The sequence below is a fragment of the Oncorhynchus tshawytscha genome, linkage group LG22 (genome assembly GCF_018296145.1).
Source record: "Oncorhynchus tshawytscha isolate Ot180627B linkage group LG22, Otsh_v2.0, whole genome shotgun sequence".
Lineage (NCBI taxonomy): Eukaryota > Metazoa > Chordata > Actinopteri > Salmoniformes > Salmonidae > Oncorhynchus > Oncorhynchus tshawytscha.
In genome coordinates this window covers 1,868,531-1,890,784 of record NC_056450.1, presented here as the reverse complement: position 1 = coordinate 1,890,784, position 22,254 = coordinate 1,868,531, and the positions used below count along the sequence as shown (strand labels likewise).

At 44.9% G+C, this 22,254-nt stretch overlaps 1 protein-coding gene across 2 annotated transcripts in view; it reads right to left on the bottom strand.

Moving 5' to 3' along the window:
* LOC112221492 (agrin) overlaps window positions 1-9,649 on the bottom strand; it is a 274,243-nt gene extending 264,594 nt beyond the window's left edge. For both annotated transcript variants that reach the window (XM_042303574.1, XM_042303575.1), the window contains exons 1-2: window positions 7,580-9,649; window positions 5,174-5,212 (exon numbers count right to left, since the gene is read on the bottom strand). In XM_042303574.1, coding sequence (XP_042159508.1) covers window positions 5,174-5,212; window positions 7,580-7,742 — 202 coding nt within the window. In that variant the 5' untranslated portion in view covers window positions 7,743-9,649. The remainder of the gene's footprint in view (window positions 1-5,173; window positions 5,213-7,579) is intronic.
* Between the last annotated feature and the right edge of the window lie 12,605 nt (window positions 9,650-22,254).

Sequence of the window (22,254 nt, the reverse complement as noted above, 5' to 3'; positions counted from 1 at the left end):
CGGGGGAGAGACGTACAGAGAGTACAGTTTTGGGTGGATGCATCTGTATACTTTTGGAGGCCAACAAACTTTGCCCTGATAACGTCAAGGCAAAAAACACGCTGATGCTTCTCGTCGAGGTCTAGGAATGACAAGCCAATCTCGTTTCTCACTGAACAAAATTATAATCTGGGGTATAGAGGAGCGTTTATAGTCCTTTGATATCTTGATATGACCCCATCCGCAGTATCCCACCCCAAAAAAGTTGAGGTTGATGTGTGGCCTCTTTGTGATAAATCTATGACACGAGAAGATTTAAGTAAAAATAGGCAACTGTAATAATGAATTCTGCCTCTATGCCTCTCTGAGTGAGGTGTACTGTCAAGAACACAGGGAAAGCTTCAACTGTTTTTTTCTCCTCAGTTTTTCATCAAAGTGGAGTTTGTGGACATAGGGGAGGGGATGGGGATCTTTCGAAACTGCTACAGAGAAAGTTTTGTCACATCTTTTGAGAGGCAGAAGTGTTCTGGGATGAGGGTAAGTAATCCTACAATCACCTTCGTTGAAGAAACCCTCTCAGTCCTCGATCAAATCACTTTTCAACTCAAACACCCATGTCTGCTGGTAGAGTATCCTCCAGGGGACACTCTCGGTGACAAACGCCAAATTGAAGGATTCACAGCTGGTGTATTCATTACTGCCAGGAGAGGTGTGTGGGAGACAGCTAGCTAGATGAATCCAGACTGTAGGTAGCTCAGGTTTCCCATTTGGTTTTCTTGTTTTTGTCTTTGTGGCCCAATTTCGTCCAGATACATTTTGTTTGAGGGACAGTAGACCTCTCTGTCACCTGTTGGTCATCACTTCACTTGAGAGTTCACTGACAAGAGGTGGCAAGACAAATGCCAGGACCCGACCAATTGGTGCTCTTCTTGCTTGAGTCACTGGCTTGAAAGCCATAATATCAAATATAATAGTAAAATCATAATCATATTAACACCATATAATATGCCATTATAGCAATCGGCCTGTCAAATAGGAACCTTATAATACGTTTAATAGGAAAACATAGCAAAGACCAAGGCAGAGAGCCAGAGAAGTGTGTGTATACAAAATGCAAACTTCTCTCATTATAAACATGACACTGACAACCTTGGCTAGCTAACCGCAGCTCTATGCAATAGACCCTCCCCAAAGTCCAACCCGTGTTGTTCTACGTCGCGCGACGGACTGAGGCTCTCTGTGGCTGGGTCACAACTGTCTTGTTATTATCTGGAGACGACAGGCACTAATTATTGTGTACCGAGCGCTTTGAGCTGCAGCAGAGAGGGACTAATTAAAGGGTGCTTTGTGACTCACTTTTCGACTGGTGATTAGCACTCATTTATTGGGTAGGTTCTGCTGTCTAACTGTAGGTGGTGGGCTCCATAAATACTGTGCAACTGCTCTCGACATGCGATGCAAAGACAGCAGAACCTCAGTGGCCTTCTATAAGCATTCTAGTTCTGATCTACCAATAGAAAAACACCTCTCCATCTCTCCTCACTAACTAGGATAAATCGTCTGCATAATAACAAGTTCAGAGACGAAGATATTTAAAAAAATGCTTTAATATCTTCTCTCTGATTTTGGTTAATTAAGTATGTGGGAGTGTGACCTTGGAACTGAGGACAAGTTCAGCGGAATGGCCCCCTTCTGTAGAACAGATGTGACTAATGGTGGAGCTACATACAGTGGGGAGAACAAGTATTTGATACACTGCCGATTTTGCAGGTTTTCCTACTTACAAAGCATGTAGAGGTCTGTAATTTTTATCATAGGTACACTTCAACTGTGAGAGACGGAATCCAGAAAATCACATTGTATGATTTTTGCATGACATAAGTATTTGATCACCTACCAACCAGTAAGAATTCCGGCTCTCACAGACCTGTTAGTTTTTCTTTAAGAAGCCCTCCTGTTCTACACTCATTACCTGTATTAACTGCACCTGTTTGAACTCGTTACCTGTATAAAAGACACCTGTCCACACACTCAATCAAACAGACTCCAACTTCTCCACAATGGCCAAGACCAGAGAGCTGTGTAAGGACATCAGGGTTAAAATTGTAGAGCTGCACAAGGCTTGGATGGGCTACAGGACAATAGGCAAGCAGATTGGTGAGAAAGCAACAACTGTTGGTGCAATTATTAGAAAATGGAAGAAGTTCAAGATGACGGTCAATCACCCTCGGTCTGGGGCTCCATGCAAGATCTCACCTCGTGGGGCATCAATGATCATGAGGAAGGTGAGGGATCAGCCCAGAACTACACGGCAGGACCTGGTAAATGACCTGAAGAGAGCTGGGACCACAGTCTCAAAGAAATCCATTAGTAACACACTACGCCGTCATGGATTAAAATCCTGCAGCGCACGCAAGGTCCCCCTGCTCAAGCCAGCGCATGTCCAGGCACGTCTGAAGTTTGCCAATGACCATCTGGATGATCCAGAGGAGGAATGGGAGAAGGTCATGTGTTCTGATGAGACAAAAATAGAGCTTTTTGGTCTAAACTCCACCTGCTGTGTTTGGAGGAAGAAGGATGAGTACAATCCCAAGAACACCATCCCAACCGTGAAGCATGGAGGTGGAAACATCATTCTTTGGGGATGCTTTTCTGCATAGGGGACAGGACGACTGCACCGTATTGAGGGGAGGATGGATGGGGCCATGTATCGCGAGACCTTGGCCAACAACCTCCTTCCCTCAGTAAGAGCATTGAAGATGGGTCAACAACCCGAAACACACAGCCAGGGCAACTAAGGAGTGGCTCCGTAACAAGCATCTCAAGGTCCTGGAGTGGCCTAGCCAGTCTCCAGACCTGAACCCAATAGAAAATCTTTGGAGGGAGCTGAAAGTCCATATTGCCCAGCGACAGCCCCAAAACCTGATGGATCTGGAGAATGTTCTGTATGGAGGAGTGGGCCAAAATCCCTGCTGCAGTGTGTGCAAACCTGGTCAAGAACTACAGGAAATGTATGATCTCTGTAATTGCAAACAAAGGTTTCTGTACCAAATATTAAGTTCTTCTTTTCTGATGTATCAAATACTTATGTCATGCAATATAATGCAAATTAATTACTTAAAAATCAAACAATGTGATTTTCTGGATTTTTGTTTTAGATTCCGTCTCTCACAGTTGAAGTGTACCTATGATAAAAATTACAGACCTCTACATGCTTTGTAAATAGGGAAAACCTACAAAATCGGCAGTGTATCAAATACTCGTTCTCCCAACTGCACAAGCCTTGGATCTGAGGACAAGTTCAGTGGAATGGCCCCCTTCTGTAGAACAGATTTGACTAATGGTGGAGCTACATTCAAGGCTTGGATCTGGAGCATCTACCACCATGTCCCCACAGGACAACATTCAGCAAGTAATGTGAGAGTGGCTAGTGTATTAGGGCCATCTCTAATTGGCCCACTATTCTCACCAGAAGCTAAATGACCCGCAGACACTGTGTCCCTCAGAGCCAACTGAAGACCACAGACGGCTACTGCTGCTCCTTTATGTTTCCATAAAAACAATCCTTTGCCGCTGACTGAGAGCCTACACAACTATTGGAAATGTAATTAAGGCTGGCAGCAGAGCCTTTTAAATGCTTGACTAGTGCAGAAACAAACTGCGCCCTTCAGACAAGCCAAAACTTCCATATGAGCGCGGCGGCGATCGATAAGAGCCACCGTTTTCTGAGGGAAAATGCAGAGGGAGGGGGAAAGATGCATTGCCTCACTTGACTGCCCTCAGTTTCTCACCCGCACATACTTAACTTGGCTCGGTGACACGAAAGCTCTTCTCCTAGAAAGCGAAATCACTTGTCGAAGCAATCTCGTGTGTCATTAAAAAGTAAACAAATATCTGCGGCGGTTCATGATGCTGCGTGACTGGACCTTTGGAGCATCTCGCTTTTGATGGAGGGAAAACCGGAGACATCTCTCTCCTCTCAACAGGTATTAAGGTGAGGCGAAGTTGAGAAACGCTTCAATCAAGCTCAATTACTCAGCAGGCGTATACCGCGGACACTATTTCACATCGACAAAAGTAATTGTCATGGCTCAGCGAGACAATCATATCTGTTGTCTAAAGCCACTATAAAGTGATACATTTTAACACAACAGCTCCCTTTCTCACAAACAGCTTTTGCCAATGGCCAACGTCTGAAGCTAGTGATTGAGCAATTATTGGACAGATTTGTCTAGCCCCCAGCAGTGCTTTTATTCACAGCTTCTGTAGATAGAGGCTTGGATCATGAGCCAAGCTTTGGCTTTGTAGCCCCTACACTGTGTGTAAAGCTACACATCTCAGCACTACCAGGAGTCCACTGGTCTGTACCAAACAGTGTTTCACGAGCTTGTAGCATTTACATCAGGTATCCAAAGCAACTAACAAGAGCAATTATGGTTAAGTGCCTTGCTCAATGGCACAGGCAGATTTATCACCTAGTCGGCTCGGGGACTTGAACCAGCGACCTTTCGGTTACTGGCCCAATGCAATTAACTGCTAGGCTACCTGCCACCCTAAATATTCATGACGGAGCTAGAAACCAGTTGTTTCCCTCCAATTAAAGAGTGTGGAGATCCGCCATTTGCCAATAAATGAATGGCTCTCGTAGCACGCCCAGCAAACAACTGAAACAATAGCCCTGCATGGAGATTCCCATCTGTGGAATTAGGCCGGAAAGCGAGGCGTATATCAGGACTGGGCGTAGTGGAACAACTGAAACAATAGCCCTGCATAGAGATTCCCATCTGTGGAATTAGGCCGGAAAGCGAGGCGTATATCAGGACTGGGCGTAGTGGAACAACTGGAACCTCCGTGTGTCCCTGGCCTACATTTGGCAACAGCTAACGGGAGGAGAGGAGTGAGGTTCTGATTGGGGAAGAGGGAAGAACTACTAGTATTACTGAGTCATGAGGCTGGAAACACTCTAGTCTAGCAGCTAAGAGACACATTCAGTTATCAAAGACCAGAAGCGACGACGTGTCTCCCATGCTACGGTGGTGGTGGTCCAAACTGAAAGCATCAGCCTTCAGAGAGGTGAAGAAGCTCGCTTCAAAGCCTGAGAGAAGTGAAGTCATTATTGGTAGGGGAGCCAAAACGGTGTGATCAGCCGGTGAAGGTAGGGTAATGTTAGTGAGAGAATTCCCAGAGGACTTACCGTCAGGAGGCTGGGCTGGTGTGAAGTGAACAGGTTTGTCTGGAGGAGATAAAAGAGAGACAGGGAGTTAGAAAGGGTTTTTTAGTTAAGGGAAGACTGAAGGACTTTCCCATGGGGTGAGCCACAGTAATTGAGTTGCTCCAAAAAAGAGCAGAGATGATACTCCTCTGGCTTGGGTTTATCGAACAGGTTTTAATGGAGTATCTGAGTGACGAGAGGTCCAATAGAGCTCACCAGAATGAACAATAATAATTGGTATTTTATGAAGAAACATACTCAGGTTTCTTTTCATTATTATCCTAGTAACCCTTTTCACGAATACATTTAAAAGAAATACCTCAAATAGGCATATGAATACGTTTAAAAGAAATACCTCAAATAGGCATATGAATACGTTTAAAAGAAATACCTCAAATAGGCATATGAATACGTTTAAAAGAAATACCTCAAATAGGCATATGAATACGTTTAAAAGAAATACCTCAAATAGGCATATGATGAATGAAATATCCATTGAAGAGGACAACCTCTACACAGCAAAAAAGATTGGATCCCATCCCACCCCCCTGTAGGGTTTTTCTTTCCAAATCGGTGAGTTAGCTAATTGTCTTCTCCCTTATACATGGTCCTGCTGCAATAATGCATGTGTTATGTACGGTTATAGTCAAATAGTACCAGGGTTGGGGTCATTTCTATTTCAACTCCAGTTAATTCAGGATTTACACTGAAATTCCAATTCCAATTGTCTTCACTGAGAACCATGTTGAACTGAAATTTAGCGTACATTCTAAACTGAAATTGAATTGTGTGTATTTATTCCATGAAAATAACTCAAAATATATTATTTTTAATTTCTTTCCCTAAGTCTCCTTGTGCCATTGAAATGCTCCGTCTAATTGTGTGGGTGTCGATACAAATGATTACATATTTACATACACAGCCTTGATTGACGTATAGGATAGTCTAGACTTCGCATACCCATTTAAAAGTAGAAGGAGACATATGTAAATAAACAATGAATGTTCATTGGTTAGAAAATTCAGATCAGATTGTGATGTCATGATCTGGGCCAAAAACTCCATCACACCTGAACAGGTTGAAACTCCGGCCATTTTTTACAAACAGCTCTTTCACAATTTCAGAGTGTTATTTGGACCTCATAGTATGGAAATATCAACCAAAGAACAGGACATTACTTAACTGAACTGCCCCTTTAATCAAGATCTAATGCATTATTCTATTTGAATTATACTCTAGACAGTTTTAAACGGCTTCAGACTTAAACTGTATTTGACTGGGTGTTGATTCGTCTTGAACCTTCTGCTCAGACAACACATCTGACACAGGATTCTAGTACTCAGAAATAGCCTGGAATGTCTAATGCAGATGACACTGAATAAAGCAGTGCTGAAAATGCATACGTCAGGTACTGTGGTACACCTATGTGGGTGTCAGGAAACAAACTGGGACTCCAGTGATACTGGGGTGTTCCTATTTTAATCCCGTTGCACAGAGCCAATTAACACTCACTGATATAAAGCTTTGAAGACTTTACTGAAAACTGTAATTCAGGTAAAACACAAACCAATTAAGTGTAACTTCAAAGACAGACAGTCCCCATTATACAACTTACAGACAATATGTCACCCGCAAACACACTCCCACTCCAAAACGTCACTCTAGTGTCGCTTAATGGTAATGTTGCTGCTCATCTACCAGCCACCAGGCAAAGCACAGAAAGAAGCTAATCCACCATCAGACCATTTTCAATTTAGGCCGATAACCACTCCAAGTGGGGACATTGTCCATGCCAAGAGCTTTCTCTCTCGTCCAAAGTCATTTCATCTGGCAACTTTATCCCACAGTTCAAAGTAAATGCCAAAGGCTTTGGGGGAGAGAAAGGACTCAAAAGGAAGGCTGCTTGGGCTGTGCATTGAAGGAAAGCTGACTTTTAGCAACTGAGAGATCCCCCCACACACACACTTCATTCAGCCTCAGCCTTTCAGATACGCCGGCAGAGGTCAAGTGGACCAGTCTTTCATATCTTAAGGTAGAGACTTCAGACACTCTATGGTGTTGTACAGTCTATGTCAAATAAGCGACATCCTACTGACCCATTACTTTACCAAAAGCCATGCTTGCATACTCATTCAGCATTCCCCCATGTATACTTATACATCTGGCAAGCAAATGCACTCACGTAAAGCCTTCGCACTATTGACCAAGACACACAGACACATGTTGGCTACAGAGAGACCAAGGGAGTACGTTGTAGCATGGTGTGTGTGTGTGTGTGTGTGTGTGTGTGTGTGTGTGTGTGTGTGTGTGTGTGTGTGTGTGTGTGTGTGTGTGTGTGTGTGTGTGTGCGTGTGTGTGCGTGTGTGTGTGTAGTATAGGTTGACGTACAGTTGTTGAGGAAGAGCAGCACGGCGAAGCCCAGCGTGGAGGTGGCCAGCAGGATGAGACATATGTTACAGGGGATCATAAAGTAGCGCACCACCAGGGACACCTTGTGTTGGTACATCCGGTCCCGCTCCGGCGGCGGCGTGGGGTAATGGCAGCTGGTCATACTCCACTTCCAGAGTCCGTCCCCGACGGGGAGGTAACGGGGTGGGAGATGAAGAACCACGGAATAAAGATGACACGCGAAACGAGGCAAGAGGAGGAGAGAATGATAAGCTGGGTAATGGCTGGTAGATTCAGCTCTGACTCAAGCTGTGTTCCACTGTGGGGAGGGAGTTGCAGTTGCTTTCAGAAAGACACGGCCAGAAGCTTTTAGAGGTTTCCAGGCAACTAATTTTGGAAACTAATAACATCCATTTGTGGGAAGAGGACAGACGGGTCTGGGCCTCCGCTCCTACAGCCCCCCACCTGCCCACACTACCTCCATTTTAATCCAAGCACTGGAAGGGGACCACGACAGATTGTATGTGTGGGGAGTGAGTAAACATACAGTGTGAAAGTGTATGTATGAACCAACCACACGTATGTGCACCTGAAAGTTAAAGTAATTAAAGTAAAGTAATTCCACAGTAAGGAGCCTCCTTGATCTCTTCACCGGCTTGGTGAACAATTCCACTTCCCACTGGTCTCCCGGCAGCCCTCAAGACAAAATGAACCAGGCACCCCTGCGCTGCCACAGCATTCGTCAAGAGTAGCCCCTGGTGACTTGGCGGGGAGCATCTTCCTTCAGCCTCCTGTGGCTGATAAACTGGGAGCCTTGTGGCTAGAGCTCCGGCAGCTCTGAAGCTGTAAAGACATTCATTAGCAGCCTCCTTTTCTTTTCCTTACAAAACGCTACAAGTAAAACAAGAAGAACTGCTTCTTTGTATTCTTTGTGCCCGCAAGCTTATTGTTCCGTACAGCTCCAGTCAGCACCAAAATAAAGCCAGCAGTAACACGACTGTCTCCTCCGAGCACAGAGCTGCCCCTGTTGTCGCGCTAGCGTAATTAGCGGGTGGCTAGTAAGCAGCTGGCCACCACTCGCTAAACCATATGCTCTCAGGAGTGTGAAGGGGGATATTTTTTTCCACTACCCCCTTTCCTTGTTTCAAAACAATATGGCTCCCTTGCCACTCGCATTTGGGGGCCACCCCTGGGGTCCGGAGAAAGCAGGTCAGAAAAAAATGTAGAGAGTGGCGGGAAGTTGGGAGGGAAACTATTTACGTGCCCCTTCTCTGTCCCTTAGCGCAAGTCGCCTTCTCCTTAGCGCTGTTCCACCAGAGACCGGCTATACAGAGGTGACAAGCCACAGCCGACACTAACTGGAGAAAGATAAACACAAAGAAACAGAGAGATAAAAGAGAGAAAAACACTGTTAAGACATTAACAGAATCACTGAAGACTGTGTTTCTCTATCTTTCCTTATGTCCACACAATGGCATATTCATCCAAAAATAAAATGGGGGGGGGCTCTTGTTACTACCCTCTGTCCGAGAGTGTCACTCGGTTTTCTCCTTTTCTGAAAAACTGTCGCTTATTCACACATTTTTCATTGAGGTGAAGCTGCTCATTGAGGAGAAGCTGGCTCAATCTCGCTATTTTCTCAAGCATCCATTCCTCCTGTCTGTTCCTCTTCCAGAAGCTACTCCCGGTTCCTGACGCTCACCTTCAAGTTGTTCCTCCGAGGGACAAGGCCATTCACTGGCAGCCAAAACAACAACTTGGAGCTCCGCGTATTCATAGAGTACTCACAGCGCACATAGTCCCCAGGCAGCAGGTAGTCCACTGTGTCAATACACTTCGCTGCTTGGCCAGCCAAGCCCCAGCCAACGAGCGAGAGAGAGAGAAGCCAGCCAGCGGGCTGCAGATAGAGACAACCAGAGCAGAGCGGGAGAGTGATAGAGTGAGAGATGAAAGAGAAGGCGAGCGGTGGCGCCTGACACTTGGTCCACCTCTTGCATTTTACAACAGCGGCTGAGTGTGTCGTCTCTTGATCACCGTCACTATTCGGAGCAGTACTTCTCCCTGCCTGCCTCAGCTCTGACGAAAAGACAGCGTGGCGAGGAGAGGGGGAGTGAAAGAGAGGGTCTGTCTCTAACAAAGAGGGGAGGGAGAAGGGGAAAGATGAGGGAAAATAAAAGCTTCAGGGAATACTTGAGTCCTGTTGGGGTGGAGGGCAGCAACAGTGAAAGAAATAATAAAACTAGAGGGATTGGTGTCAAAGATGCGAACACCATCGTTTAATCCGCATGAGAAAGAAACTCCCATTCAAGTCAAAGTCAATTGAAAGGTTTCTGACACACAAAAAAACGAACATTTAATGACGTGAATTAATAAACCAAGGGGGAATCCAAATGCTAATCTTCTGGCAATGTGCCTTTGTAGAACCCCGTCTATACACTTCACATGAATAAGCCCAAATTCAATTAAAAACATGTTCAAACTGTTGATTTTTGTTTGCCTCGCTCATGACATCGTGCCACGTGTTTGTTCCCCTTTCCCCCATGATAAATAACAGACAACTGAATATCCCGCAGGTCTGGCGACTGATCTGAGGAGAACAAATTTGCACTTAAATCCATAGCCTGTAATTTGATGTGCTTTTTTAAAGAACTATTTACATTTCTGTTCAGACACTTGAGGTCAAAATCGTGGGGCGGTTCCGCCTTGTTTTGAAACACCCCCATACGTCAATATCTACTTACACCAACACAATAGCAAGTGATCATCCGAGCAACACAGATGCAAGGCGGCGTATATCAAATATTTATGTTCTTTCACTCACTCTCTTTCACCCGATCAATACCTCACACACACACACACACAATGCATAGACATGATTGAATGCGCACACACACGCAGACATGCGTAGACACACGCACACTGATGCATAAAGTAGCTGCAGTAATACAGAAAAGGCATGAGCAAACCATCTCATTGTGCCACACCTACAAACAAACACAAACCAGACACATTTCTCTCTCTCAAACACACACACACACACACACACACACACACACACACACACACACTGTGCATTTATTTCAGTCTCTCTCTGACATACACTCACACACACAGACGTGGTGGGGATCTGCTCTGGTCCTGCAGTCTGGAGGTAACCTCTCAGAGAACACAGGGTCACCCAGGTCCCTGTCAGCTCTGCTCTCGCGAGCAACATGACACCGTAGTCAGGTAGGTTTTTTCAGCCCAGAGGTCTGCTTGAGCCCTCTTCCATTGCACATCAAGGCTGAGTGATGGACTGGGAAAAAGAAAAACAACCTCTCTCTTTCTCCCTCTCCCCCTCTCTCTTAGACGTGGTACGGAAAGGGGCAATCAAATGATCTTCCTGCAGTGATCTACAGTACCTAAACCATGTGGATTCCATTCGGTAGAGGGCGCCACTGAGCCGTTGCTCTTCTGATCCACTCACTGTCAAGCCAACACGACCCAAATAAAATCCTCAGTTCACATCAAAGCTCATCTCTGATCAATTTTTAATGCTGATATTGCAAAAGGTTAACATCGATGTCAGAGAGCTTTGAAATGACTCCATTAAGGAGCCAAAGGAGTTGGACTGACCCCATATTTAACATGCTGATGGGCCAATCAAGAGGAGGTACAGTGACTTCACAAAGTATTGACACCCTTTTGTTGTGTTACAGCCCAAATCTAAATGGATTAAATGTAGATGTTTTGTCACTGGCCTACACACAATACTCCATAATGCCAAAGTGGAATTATGTTTTCAAAATGTCTACTAATTCATTTAAAATGAAAAGCTGAATGTCTTGAGTCAATAAGTATTCAACCCCTTTGTTATGGCAAGCCTAAATAAGTTCAGGAGTAAAATTGTGCTTAACAAGTCACATAATAAGTTGCATGGACTCACTATAATTTAAAAAATGTATGAAAATGACCAGGTAGGTTTTCTAATGCCTTGCAAAGAAGCTTACCTTTTGGTAGATGGGTAAATCAAAAAAAAAAACAGACACTGAAAATCCCTTTGAGCATGTTAATTATTAATTACACTTTGGGATGGTGTATCAATATACCCACTCACTACAATGATAAAGGCGTCCTTTCTAACTCTGTTGCCAGAGAGGAAGGAAACCGCTCAGGGATTTCACCATGAGGCCAATGGAGACTTTAAAACAGTTACAGAGTTTAAAGGTTGTGTTAGGAAAAACTGAGGATGGATCAACAACATTGTAGTTACTCTGCAATACTGTACAGGAAGCCTGTACAGATAAAAAATATTCCAAAACATGCCTTCTGTTTGCAATAAGGCACTAAAGTAAAACTGCCAAAAAATGGCAAAGAAATGAACTATGTGCTGAATACAAAGCGTTATGTTTGGGACAAATGCAACAACACATCACGCTTCATATTATCAAGCATGGTGGTGGCTGCATCATGTTATGGGCATGATTGTCATCGGCAAGTACTAGGGAGTTTATGATAAAAATAATCTAAATAGAGCTAAGGACAGGCAAAATCCTAGTGGAGACCTGGTTCAGTCTGCTTTCCGACAGACACTGGGACACAAGTTCACTTTTCAGCAGGACAATAACCTAAAACACAAGGTTGTTTACCAAGATGACATTGAATGTTCCTGAGTGGCCTAGTTACAGTTTTGACTTAAATCATTCAAATACCAACTTGACAAAGCTTGAATAATTTTTCATGAATAATGTGCAAATATTGCACAATCCAGGTGTGCGAAGCTCTTAGAGACTCGCTGCCAAAAAATATTCTATAATGTATTGTCTCAGGGGTGTGAATACTTATGTAAATGAGATATTTCTAAAAACTTGTTTTCACTAAGTCATTGTGGGGCATTGTGTTTAGAATATATATTGTGTCAAAAAATATATATTTAATCAATTCTGAATTCAGGCTGTAACATCAAAATGTGAAATAAGTCAAGGGGTATGAATACTTTCTGAAGGCACTGTACATTCAGCTTGTGTTATGTCTCTTTATTCTCGGAGCGCAAGATGCACCGTTTGGGTGATTGGTGACAAAAAGATTCGGATCAGAGTACATGTGAGAGCAGTGGAACGCACGTCCTGGTCTTCCAGACGACCAACGTCTCGAAGCGAATTGATTAAAGGCCATTTGAAACAGCTGCACGCCAACCCGAGTTACAACTTCGATTACGGTAAAAAGGGTTGTTTGTATTCAATGTTTGTGTGTGCAGTTGTGACATGAAGACAGTGTCTGATGTGACATGAATTATAGATGAGAAATTAGCTTTGTCCATAATCCAAAAGGAGGCAGGGAAGAGCTAAATTGAGATGGTCAAATTGCCTTGTGAATCCAGCCGTTCCGTCAAGCCCATGGAGACGCCCAGACGTTACGCCCTATCCAAGTTTCACCAGCAGGTGAGCGAATTGTCCGCCTCGGTATTAGCTCCAATCCCCATAAATTACAGCGTTCTGGTGTTCAGCAGATTCCCAGACTTCCCAATCAACAGGGTGTCCAAGCTGCCGTCCACGAATTTGGATGCGGGAGGGATTGTAGCTGAGCATGGCTAACATCATTATCCTTCATTGGGTTTAGGAGTCACAGAGCAAGAGCGAGCAGAACAGACCGATTGTTGAGTTTGGGGATAGTAATCTAAAGTGAAATCTAAGTGGGAACGGGGATGTACCAATGTTCTAAAGGAGGGTGGTCTTTTCTTTACACCATGACTCACGCCTTGACACATAGTAACGTGTTCATCCCTCCAGTTGCAATCAATGAGCATGACGGTGACGCCCAGGGCTGATCTCAGCCCACTCGTTGCAGAAGAAACTGGAGCTGTTCCGGGTCAAGCTCTGCTGTTTTAACAGCCATTCTTGACTAATTTAGTAGCTGTCTACAGCTGACCCTGGTCATTATTGGTGCAGCTGGATTGTTGCTATGGGATGTTATTCTGCTGTCTATAGCTGATCCTAGTTCAGTTACTACTCCTCACCACCAGCACGGCCATCCAGTCATAATCTCCCTCCCCTTCTCCTCTTCCACCCATCTCCACATTTCTTTTAACGGACCCCTCCAAGATGGCATTTCTTGGCACCTATGGTCATAACCTAAGGGTTGATCTTGGTCCTCCCACACCACTCCCATTGTGGCAGTACCCTGAAGGCTTAGCAGGGCCTATGTCTTGCCCCCTAGGCATCCCTGCCACCACTGCTACACTACTTTGTTAATGGAGAAGAGCTAACTAGCAGCAGCCACTCATTCATTAGCCCTGTGCTTTCTCAACGCCCCCCCATTAGTGCTAACAATAATGATCTGAGCATTTAATACCCTCTTTGCTCCACTGCCTCGCCCTGTTTATTCTTTTTTTTTTTATCCCAGGCACTTTTCTCTTAATGGCCCTTGAAGAAATTATTCCAATGGGTTTGCACAGAGAGAGAGAGAAAAAAGGGAGGAGGGTAATGTAGGAAAGAACTGCGGGAGCTTTGTAGCTAGCGCCGAGCTAGTTGGGGCCTCATGCTCTTTCATGTGGCGGGCATGTGGAGCGTGAATGTAAATGTGGCACTGGAGGATGGGGTGGTGTGTGTCAGGGTACAGACGGTGTCAGTCATCCAAGGAGAGAGCAGTTGTTGTTGGCTTTGACAGACCTGACATTGCAGAGGTACAGTGATGGAGCTGGGGTTTGATTCAGGTGTCAGTCTCTGGCCCCGGCAGTGATCTGTCAACTAGGAAGCATTAGGGCCAAGTTACACAGTCTATGCCAGAGGTGCACTTCACAATTCAGGCTCCTCCAGTTCCCTAGCCCGGCTAGCTATCGTTAGTTTGCTTGTTCCTTGATCAATGATTGCCACTGATTGGCTGGTGACTGAATGCACCTGGTTTCCCAGCTAAAAGGCAAACGAAAACCAGCAGGATCTTTGCACCCCTGGTCTATGCCATGGATACTACTGCAGATGTTGTGTCATGGTAACAGACAGTGTGAGACACTGAATGGCCACAGTAGTTTACCTGAAAGCTTTTTCCCCTGACAATGACCTGAGGTCAGAGTAGCCTACTATGGGATGGGTACCAAGTAGTTAGAGGTTGTGAACTGCAAAGGGATGAAGAGTGGCGTCGAGGGCTGCTGGTAAGATTGTGAACATCCTATCTCCAAAGCAAACAGTGCAAATGGCATGAGGGATATCTACCAACCCCACACACAGGAGGAACCTACCGACCAAAGCATGAGAAATTGATAAAAATGTGGCAGAACCTATTTATCATACCATACAGGAGCCAGTCAACAAAACAAAACGAAAAGAGTTGACTACAGAAGCTTGACATAAAAAATTGTGGCCAAACTGAATGGCCAAATTGAGCAATCGGGGGAGAAGGGCCTACGTCAGGGAGGTGACCAAGAACCCAATGGTCACTCTGACAGAGCTCCAGAGTTCCTCTGTGGAGATGGGAGAACCTTCAAGAAGGACAGCCATCTCCGCAGCACTCCAACAATCAGGCCTTTATGGTAGAGTGGCCAGACAGAAGCTACTCCTCTGTAAAAGGTAAAAGGCACATGATTTGACAGCCCGCTTGGAGTTTGCCAAAAGGCACCTAAAGGACTTTCAGAACATGAGAAACAAGATTCTCTGGTCTGATGAAACCAAGATTGAACTATTTGGCCTGAATGCCAAGTGTCACCTCTGGGGGAAACCTGGCACCATCCCTACAGTGAAGCATGGTGGTGGCAGCATCATGCTGTTGAGATGTTTTTCAGCGGCAGGGACCCTGGAGACTAGTCAGGATCGAGGGAAAGATGAATGGAACAATGTACAGAGTGATTCTTGATGAACATCTGCTCCAGAGTGCTCAGGACCTCAGACTGGGTGAAGGTTCACCTTCCAACAGGACAACAACCCTAAGCACTCAGCCAAGACAACGCAGGAGTGGCTTCGGGAAAAGTCTCTGAATGTCCTTGAGTGGCCCAACCAGAGCCCGTCCTTGAACCCAAACTGCCCAAGTACAGGTGTGCCAAGCTTGTAGCATCATACCCAAGAAGACTCTAGGCTGTAATCACTACCAAAGGTGCTTCAACAAAGTAGTGAGTAAAGGGTCTGAATACTTTCTGAATACACTTTAACAACAGTATGGCATCTCTACATGCACACACACTTCTCCACGTACACTTCTCCACGTACACTTCTCCACGCACACTTCTCCACGCACACTTCTCCACGCACACTTCTCCACGTACACTTCTCCACGTACACTTCTCCACGTACACTTCTTTACATACATGCATACACACGGGCCCCTTTTTACTTATCAAAGCTGACAGTGACAAGCTCTCATATGCTGGGACCTTTTCATTTGCATTTACAGTAATGAACTGGCTCTCTAACTCATACCCTTTCTCTCTATCCTCTACTCCCTGCTCATTCTCCATCAAGTCAGATCCTCTTAGATATCTGGGGGAATCTTAATTGGCACGTAATCCCCTTAGTTGAGAAGCCGTCCAAGAAGAAATGTCTATAAATTATTTATATTCCTAATCAGACGCCTCACATTCAACTTCTCTTGCAGACAGCTTCGTGTTTTCGTAAATAATTGCATTCCTTTTAATAGGATACTGGGAAATGAGGCCAGGGTTGGCAGAAAAAGATTTTTTTTAAACGAAGAAGATGAAGCGTTATAGTGATGAAATGAAACGTGTTCCTTGCAGACAGTGTAAATATGGATATATGGCATCATTGTAAAGAAACGTGTTCCTTGCAGACAGTGTAAAGATGGATATATGGCATCATTGTAAAGAAACGTGTTCCTTGCAGACAGTGTAAAGATGGATATATGGCATCATTGTAAAGAAACGTGTTCCTTGCAGACAGTGTAAAGATGGATATATGGCATCATTGTAAAGAAACGTGTTCCTTGCAGACAGTGTAAAGATGGATATATGGCATCATTGTAAAGAAACGTGTTCCTTGCAGACAGTGTAAAGATGGATATATGGCATCATTGTAAAGAAACGTGTTCCTTGCAGACAGTGTAAAGATGGATATATGGCATCATTGTAAAGAAACGTGTTCCTTGCAGACAGTGTAAAGATGGATATATGGCATCATTGTAAAGAAACGTGTTCCTTGCAGACAGTGTAAAGATGGATATATGGCATCATTGTAAAGAAACGTTCCTTGCAGACAGTGTAAAGATGGATATATGGCATCATTGTAAAGAAACGTGTTCCTTGCAGACAGTGTAAAGATGGATATATGGCATCATTGTAAAGAAACGTGTTCCTTGCAGACAGTGTAAAGATGGATATATGGCATCATTGTAAAGAAACGTGTTCCTTGCAGACAGTGTAAAGATGGATATATGGCATCATTGTAAAGAAACGTGTTCCTTGCAGACAGTGTAAAGATGGATATATGGCATCATTGTAAAGAAACGTGTTCCTTGCAGACAGTGTAAAGATGGATATATGGCATCATTGTAAAGAAACGTGTTCCTTGCAGACAGTGTAAAGATGGATATATGGCATCATTGTAAAGAAACGTGTTCCTTGCAGACAGTGTAAAGATGGATATATGGCATCATTGTAAAGAAACGTGTTCCTTGCAGACAGTGTAAAGATGGATATATGGCATCATTGTAATGAAACGTGTTCCTTGCAGACAGTGTAAAGATGGATATATGGCATCATTGTAAAGAAACGTGTTCCTTGCAGACAGTGTAAAGATGGATATATGACATCATTGTAAAGAAACGTGTTTGTTACAAAAGTCAGAGTAGATCATCTCCCCTGTGCTGTGCTACAGCAGCAGCATGTCCAGGGGAGATGTCTGTTGTTGAATTGAATTTATTTTGGGCAGCAGATATATACAACAAAATGCACAATGTGGACCCAGAGGATATCACTTGAAAGTATTCATTAAAACGCTTATTTCCAAAGTGGTCCTCGATGGTAAAACGAACTAACACGTAATGATTAAAAGACGAAATTACAAATAACCATAAATACATTAATTTATATTGACATCCTAAAAAGTGTCACTATTCACTGCACTTCTCCCTAACCTTAAAAATCAACCATATTCATTTCACATGAAAACAATCTATTCATTCATACCGATCCTTCAAATAAATACACCTGACCAGCAGTAGGGGCCACAAGGGACAAAGGAGACGTTTCTCTTACTTAGACAACCTTGTCCAAATGAAAAACTTTTAAAGCAATTTTTATTTTTATTTGCGTGATCTCCAAGGGAAGGTTATTCCATAGACAAATGCCTGTATAGAGAAACATGCTCCTCCCAATACTGTTTACTCTTGGGATTTTACAAGACATAACACTAGATCTGGTATTGTGACTGTGTTGGTTATAGACCAACCAACACAGAGAATAAACAGCTTACTATGGTCATGGTGTGACAGCTACATCATTTAGGCCCATGCATTTCCGTTTCATCAGGATAATATCATTGCTCCACAGTGTCAAAAGCTTTCTGCAGGTCTAACATGACCATACCGCTATAGTTCCCCTTCTCACTTTCCTGCTTGCTATGGTCAAAAAGGTGGAGAAGGCATGTATCAGTGGACAGAGCTGTTCTAAAGCCAGAATGTAGTTCAGAAAGAAGTTTTAGCTCAAGAAGGTATCCCTCAAGTTGATTAAAAACAAATCTCTCAACAATGTTGGATAAGGTGCTGAGGATCGACACAGGCCTGTAGTTTCCTTCATTTGTTTTACTGCTCTTTTTGTGGAGCGGAACCACCCAGGCTGTTTTGAGGTCATTTGTGATACCTTTGCTATGGTCAAAGTTGTAAATGAAAGACTGGCCATGGTTTCCAGGGTAGATGGGTAACTTCTTAACCAGAGATGAGGCTATAGTGGGAAAAAATTTGTTCAAATAATTTGCAACCTTTGCCTGGTCATAACATAAAACATCATCAATATCCAGGCCAATACTACAGGATTTTACCTTATGGGGAGTTTTTGAGCCAATGTCCTTAAACATTTTCCACAGTTTATGAGTTTTAGAAGTAGTCAGCATTTATGTAATGTTGGGATTTGGTCTTATCCATTGTGTATCTTGCCTGGTTTCTACAGTTAATATAACCGTCATAATCTTGTTGTAGATGTGTCCTTCTGAATCTGGCCAGGTAGCGATCCCTTTTCCTTATGAGGTCTTTCCCTTTTGAGTATTGTTTCATAGACCGTACCTTCGTGTATTTATTACCGGTCTCTAGTAGTAGTTTGGATGTCTTACGGGTACAGAAGGTTACCATATGATCACTAAAACCAATATTTAAGACTCCTGACTGACAGACGTTATCTTGATCTGATACAATAATCAAATCCAAAGTCCACACCCGGGATGGCTCAACAATCAGTTGTTTCAGTCCAAATATCAGATTAAAGTTGTACAAGGCATTTACTAGTGTACTTCTCTGGGGTGATAACTGCACATTTGTATTAAAATCGCCAAGCAGAATACATTATATATATTAGCAAATACATTGTGATCGCAGCAATTTGATTCAAGAAAAATCATGTATATTATTCTGCTTAGGAGGCTGATAGCAACACCAACAAGTATAGGACGACATTAAGGAAGATATCTACCCATGCAACCTCAAGAACATCCATTTTCAGATCTGAACGAGGGTTAAAATGTACATCATTCCCAGTAAAAACAAATACGCAGCCACCGTTTCGGTTTCGGGTTAATTCTATGAATTCTATAACCCGGTAGCTCAACCTCATCGTCCTCAATTGACCCATGTCTCAGTAACTACTGCAGCCCGTTTGTTAGAAGCAAGGAGTTTTCATTCCTCTAATTTCGGCAGCAGGCTCTGTGCGTTCACATGGATAAAATGAAGACCTCTCTGATTGAAACAGTCAAACATGTCATTTTCTGTGCCCACTGCTGATACATCAACTATCTCATCTAGATTGGACTCATCATCCCCGCTTGTGTCCAGCATCCCAATGTTTGGCACTGCATTTAAACAGCAAACATTGCAAACAAGAATTTTTTTTACTTTGAGACTTTACAGCTTCATCATATGACAAGGGGTTGATAGCTCCACACTTTATGTGAACAAACAAATCACAAACGTCACAAGCCACCGCTTTTGAATTCTTCCTTACGGTCTTACCACAGTTCGGGCATAGTTGTTTAGGTTGCTTTGTGGTGTTTGGGCCAGGACAGGGGTGTACATCGCCACAGAGTAGCAGGCTGAAGGTAACAAGCAGCTTGTTGGAGTTGTCAGTGGTGCTGCAGCGTTTCCTGTGTACATTCCCAGAGGGGCTCAGCTGTTCCCGTAGGAAAGGTGATATCAGGTAAAGTTGTTCATGGCCAAAGTTCACAATATGAAAGGGAAGGTTTCCATCCACGTCTTTCGGTGGAACGGGAGTTTGGGATAATCGTCAGAATAAATCAGAAACGGCAAAGCGAAACTTCTGGCAGGAGCCATAATAGTATTGAGCGAAACGATCCTGTTGTGCCTGCAGTAGACTGAGCCAGGGGGTCGCGGGGTCTCATTGACACAGGTGTTCGGGAGACGGCGGGAAACAGGCTACTTTCATCAGCCCAGAGACAAGCTGTTGCCGGGCGGAGGGTGGATCAGCCTGAACACAGCTCTAAGACAGGAATATCTCTTCCTAACCTTGAAACCCACTAACTGTCTGTCAAAGCAGCTTCTACAGACAACGACACACGCACAAACACACACACACACACTCTTTCATTGAAATAGCAAAAGGTGGATAAACAAATTGCCAAAATTTTGTGGACAGGGCTGGGAAAACTTGCTGGTGAGGTTGTTTGCCTCAGATGTTTCAATAATATACTTCTTAATGCTTGGAGACACCCTGCCAGGGCACAGGTGCTGAGGGATTGTTGTGAGGAGCACCTGATATTTGCTGTAGGGCTTGCCCCATCCAATCAAAGCCAAAACCTTTAAGGACACAGCCCCTTTGCTCTCATCTCTTCTATTGAGCCATGGCAACCAAAGAGACTCACTATTTCTCGACAGCTTGGACACAAAATACACTTCCTACTAGAGTCAAGGGTCGGGGTTAAACCTTGATAAACTCTTCCACTTTTAAGGCACCATAACATAGCTATGTTAGAGTCTTTATACTTGCCTAATGCGTCAGTTATTGTCGTTATGTATGCATGGGGTTATTCAATATGCCAGCAGCATACCACCCTGCATCCCACTGCTGGCTTTAACCAGCAGCAGACCACCCTGCATCCCACTGCTGGCTTTAACCAGCAGCAGACCACCCTGCATCCCACTACTGGCTTTAACCAGCAGCAGACCACCCTGCATCCCACTGCTGGCTTTAACCAGCAGCAGACCACCCTGAATCCCACTGCTGGCTTTAACCAGCAGCAGACCACCCTGCATCCCACTGCTGGCTTTAACCAGCAGCAGACCACCCTGCATCCAGCTGCTGGCTTTAACCAGCAGCAGACCACCCTGCATCCACTGCTGGCTTTAACCAGCAGCAGACCACCCTGCATCCCACTGCTGGCTTTAACCAGCAGCAGACCACCCTGCATCCCACTACTGGCTTTAACCAGCAGCAGACCACACTGCATCCCACTGCTGGCTTTAACCAGCAGCAGACCACCCTGAATCCCACTGCTGGCTTTAACCAGCAGCAGACCACCATGCATCCCACTGATGGCCTTAACCAGCAGCAGACCACCCTGCATCCCACTGCTGGATTTAACCAGCAGTTTACCACCCTGCATCCCACTGCTGGCTTTAACCAGCAGCAGACCACCCTGAATCCCACTGCTGGCTTTTACCAGCAGCAGACCACCCTGCATCCCACTGCTGGCTTTAACCAGCAGACCACCCTGCATCCCACTGCTGGCTTTAACCAGCAGCAGACCACCTGGCATCCCACTGCTGGCTTTAACCAGCAGTATACCACCCTGCATCCCACTGCTGGCTTTAACCAGCAGCAGACCACCCTGCACCCCAAAGCAGCAGACCAGCCTGCATCCCACTACTGGCTTTAACCAGCAGCAGACCGCCCGGCACCCCACCGCTGGCTTTAACCAGCAGCAGACCACCCTGCACCCCACTGCTGGCTTTAACCAGCAGCAGACCAGCCTGCATCCCACTGCTGGCTTTAACCACCAGACCCCCCTGCATCCAACTGCTGGCTTTAACCAGCAGCAGACCACCCTGCATCCCACTTCTGGCTTTAACCAGCAGCAGACCACCCTGCATCCAGCTGCTGGCTTTAACCACCAGACCACCCTGCATCCCACTACTGGCTTTAACCAGCAGCAGACCACCCTGCATCCAGCTGCTGGCTTTAACCAGCAGCAGACCACCATGCATCCCACTGATGGCCTTAACCAGCAGCAGACCACCCTGCATCCCACTGCTGGCTTTTACCAGCAGCAGACAACCCTGCACCCCACTGCTGACTTTAACCAGCAGCAGACCACCCTGCACCCCACTGCTGGCTTTAACCAGCAGCAGACCACCCTGCACCCCACTGCTGGCTTTAACCAGCAGCAGACCAGCCTGCATCCCACTGCTGGCTTTAACCACCAGACCCCCTTGCATCCCACTGCTGGCTTTAACCAGCAGCAGACCACCCTGCATCCCACTTCTGGCTTTAACCAGCAGCAGACCACCCTGCATCCCACTGCTGGCTTTAACCAGCA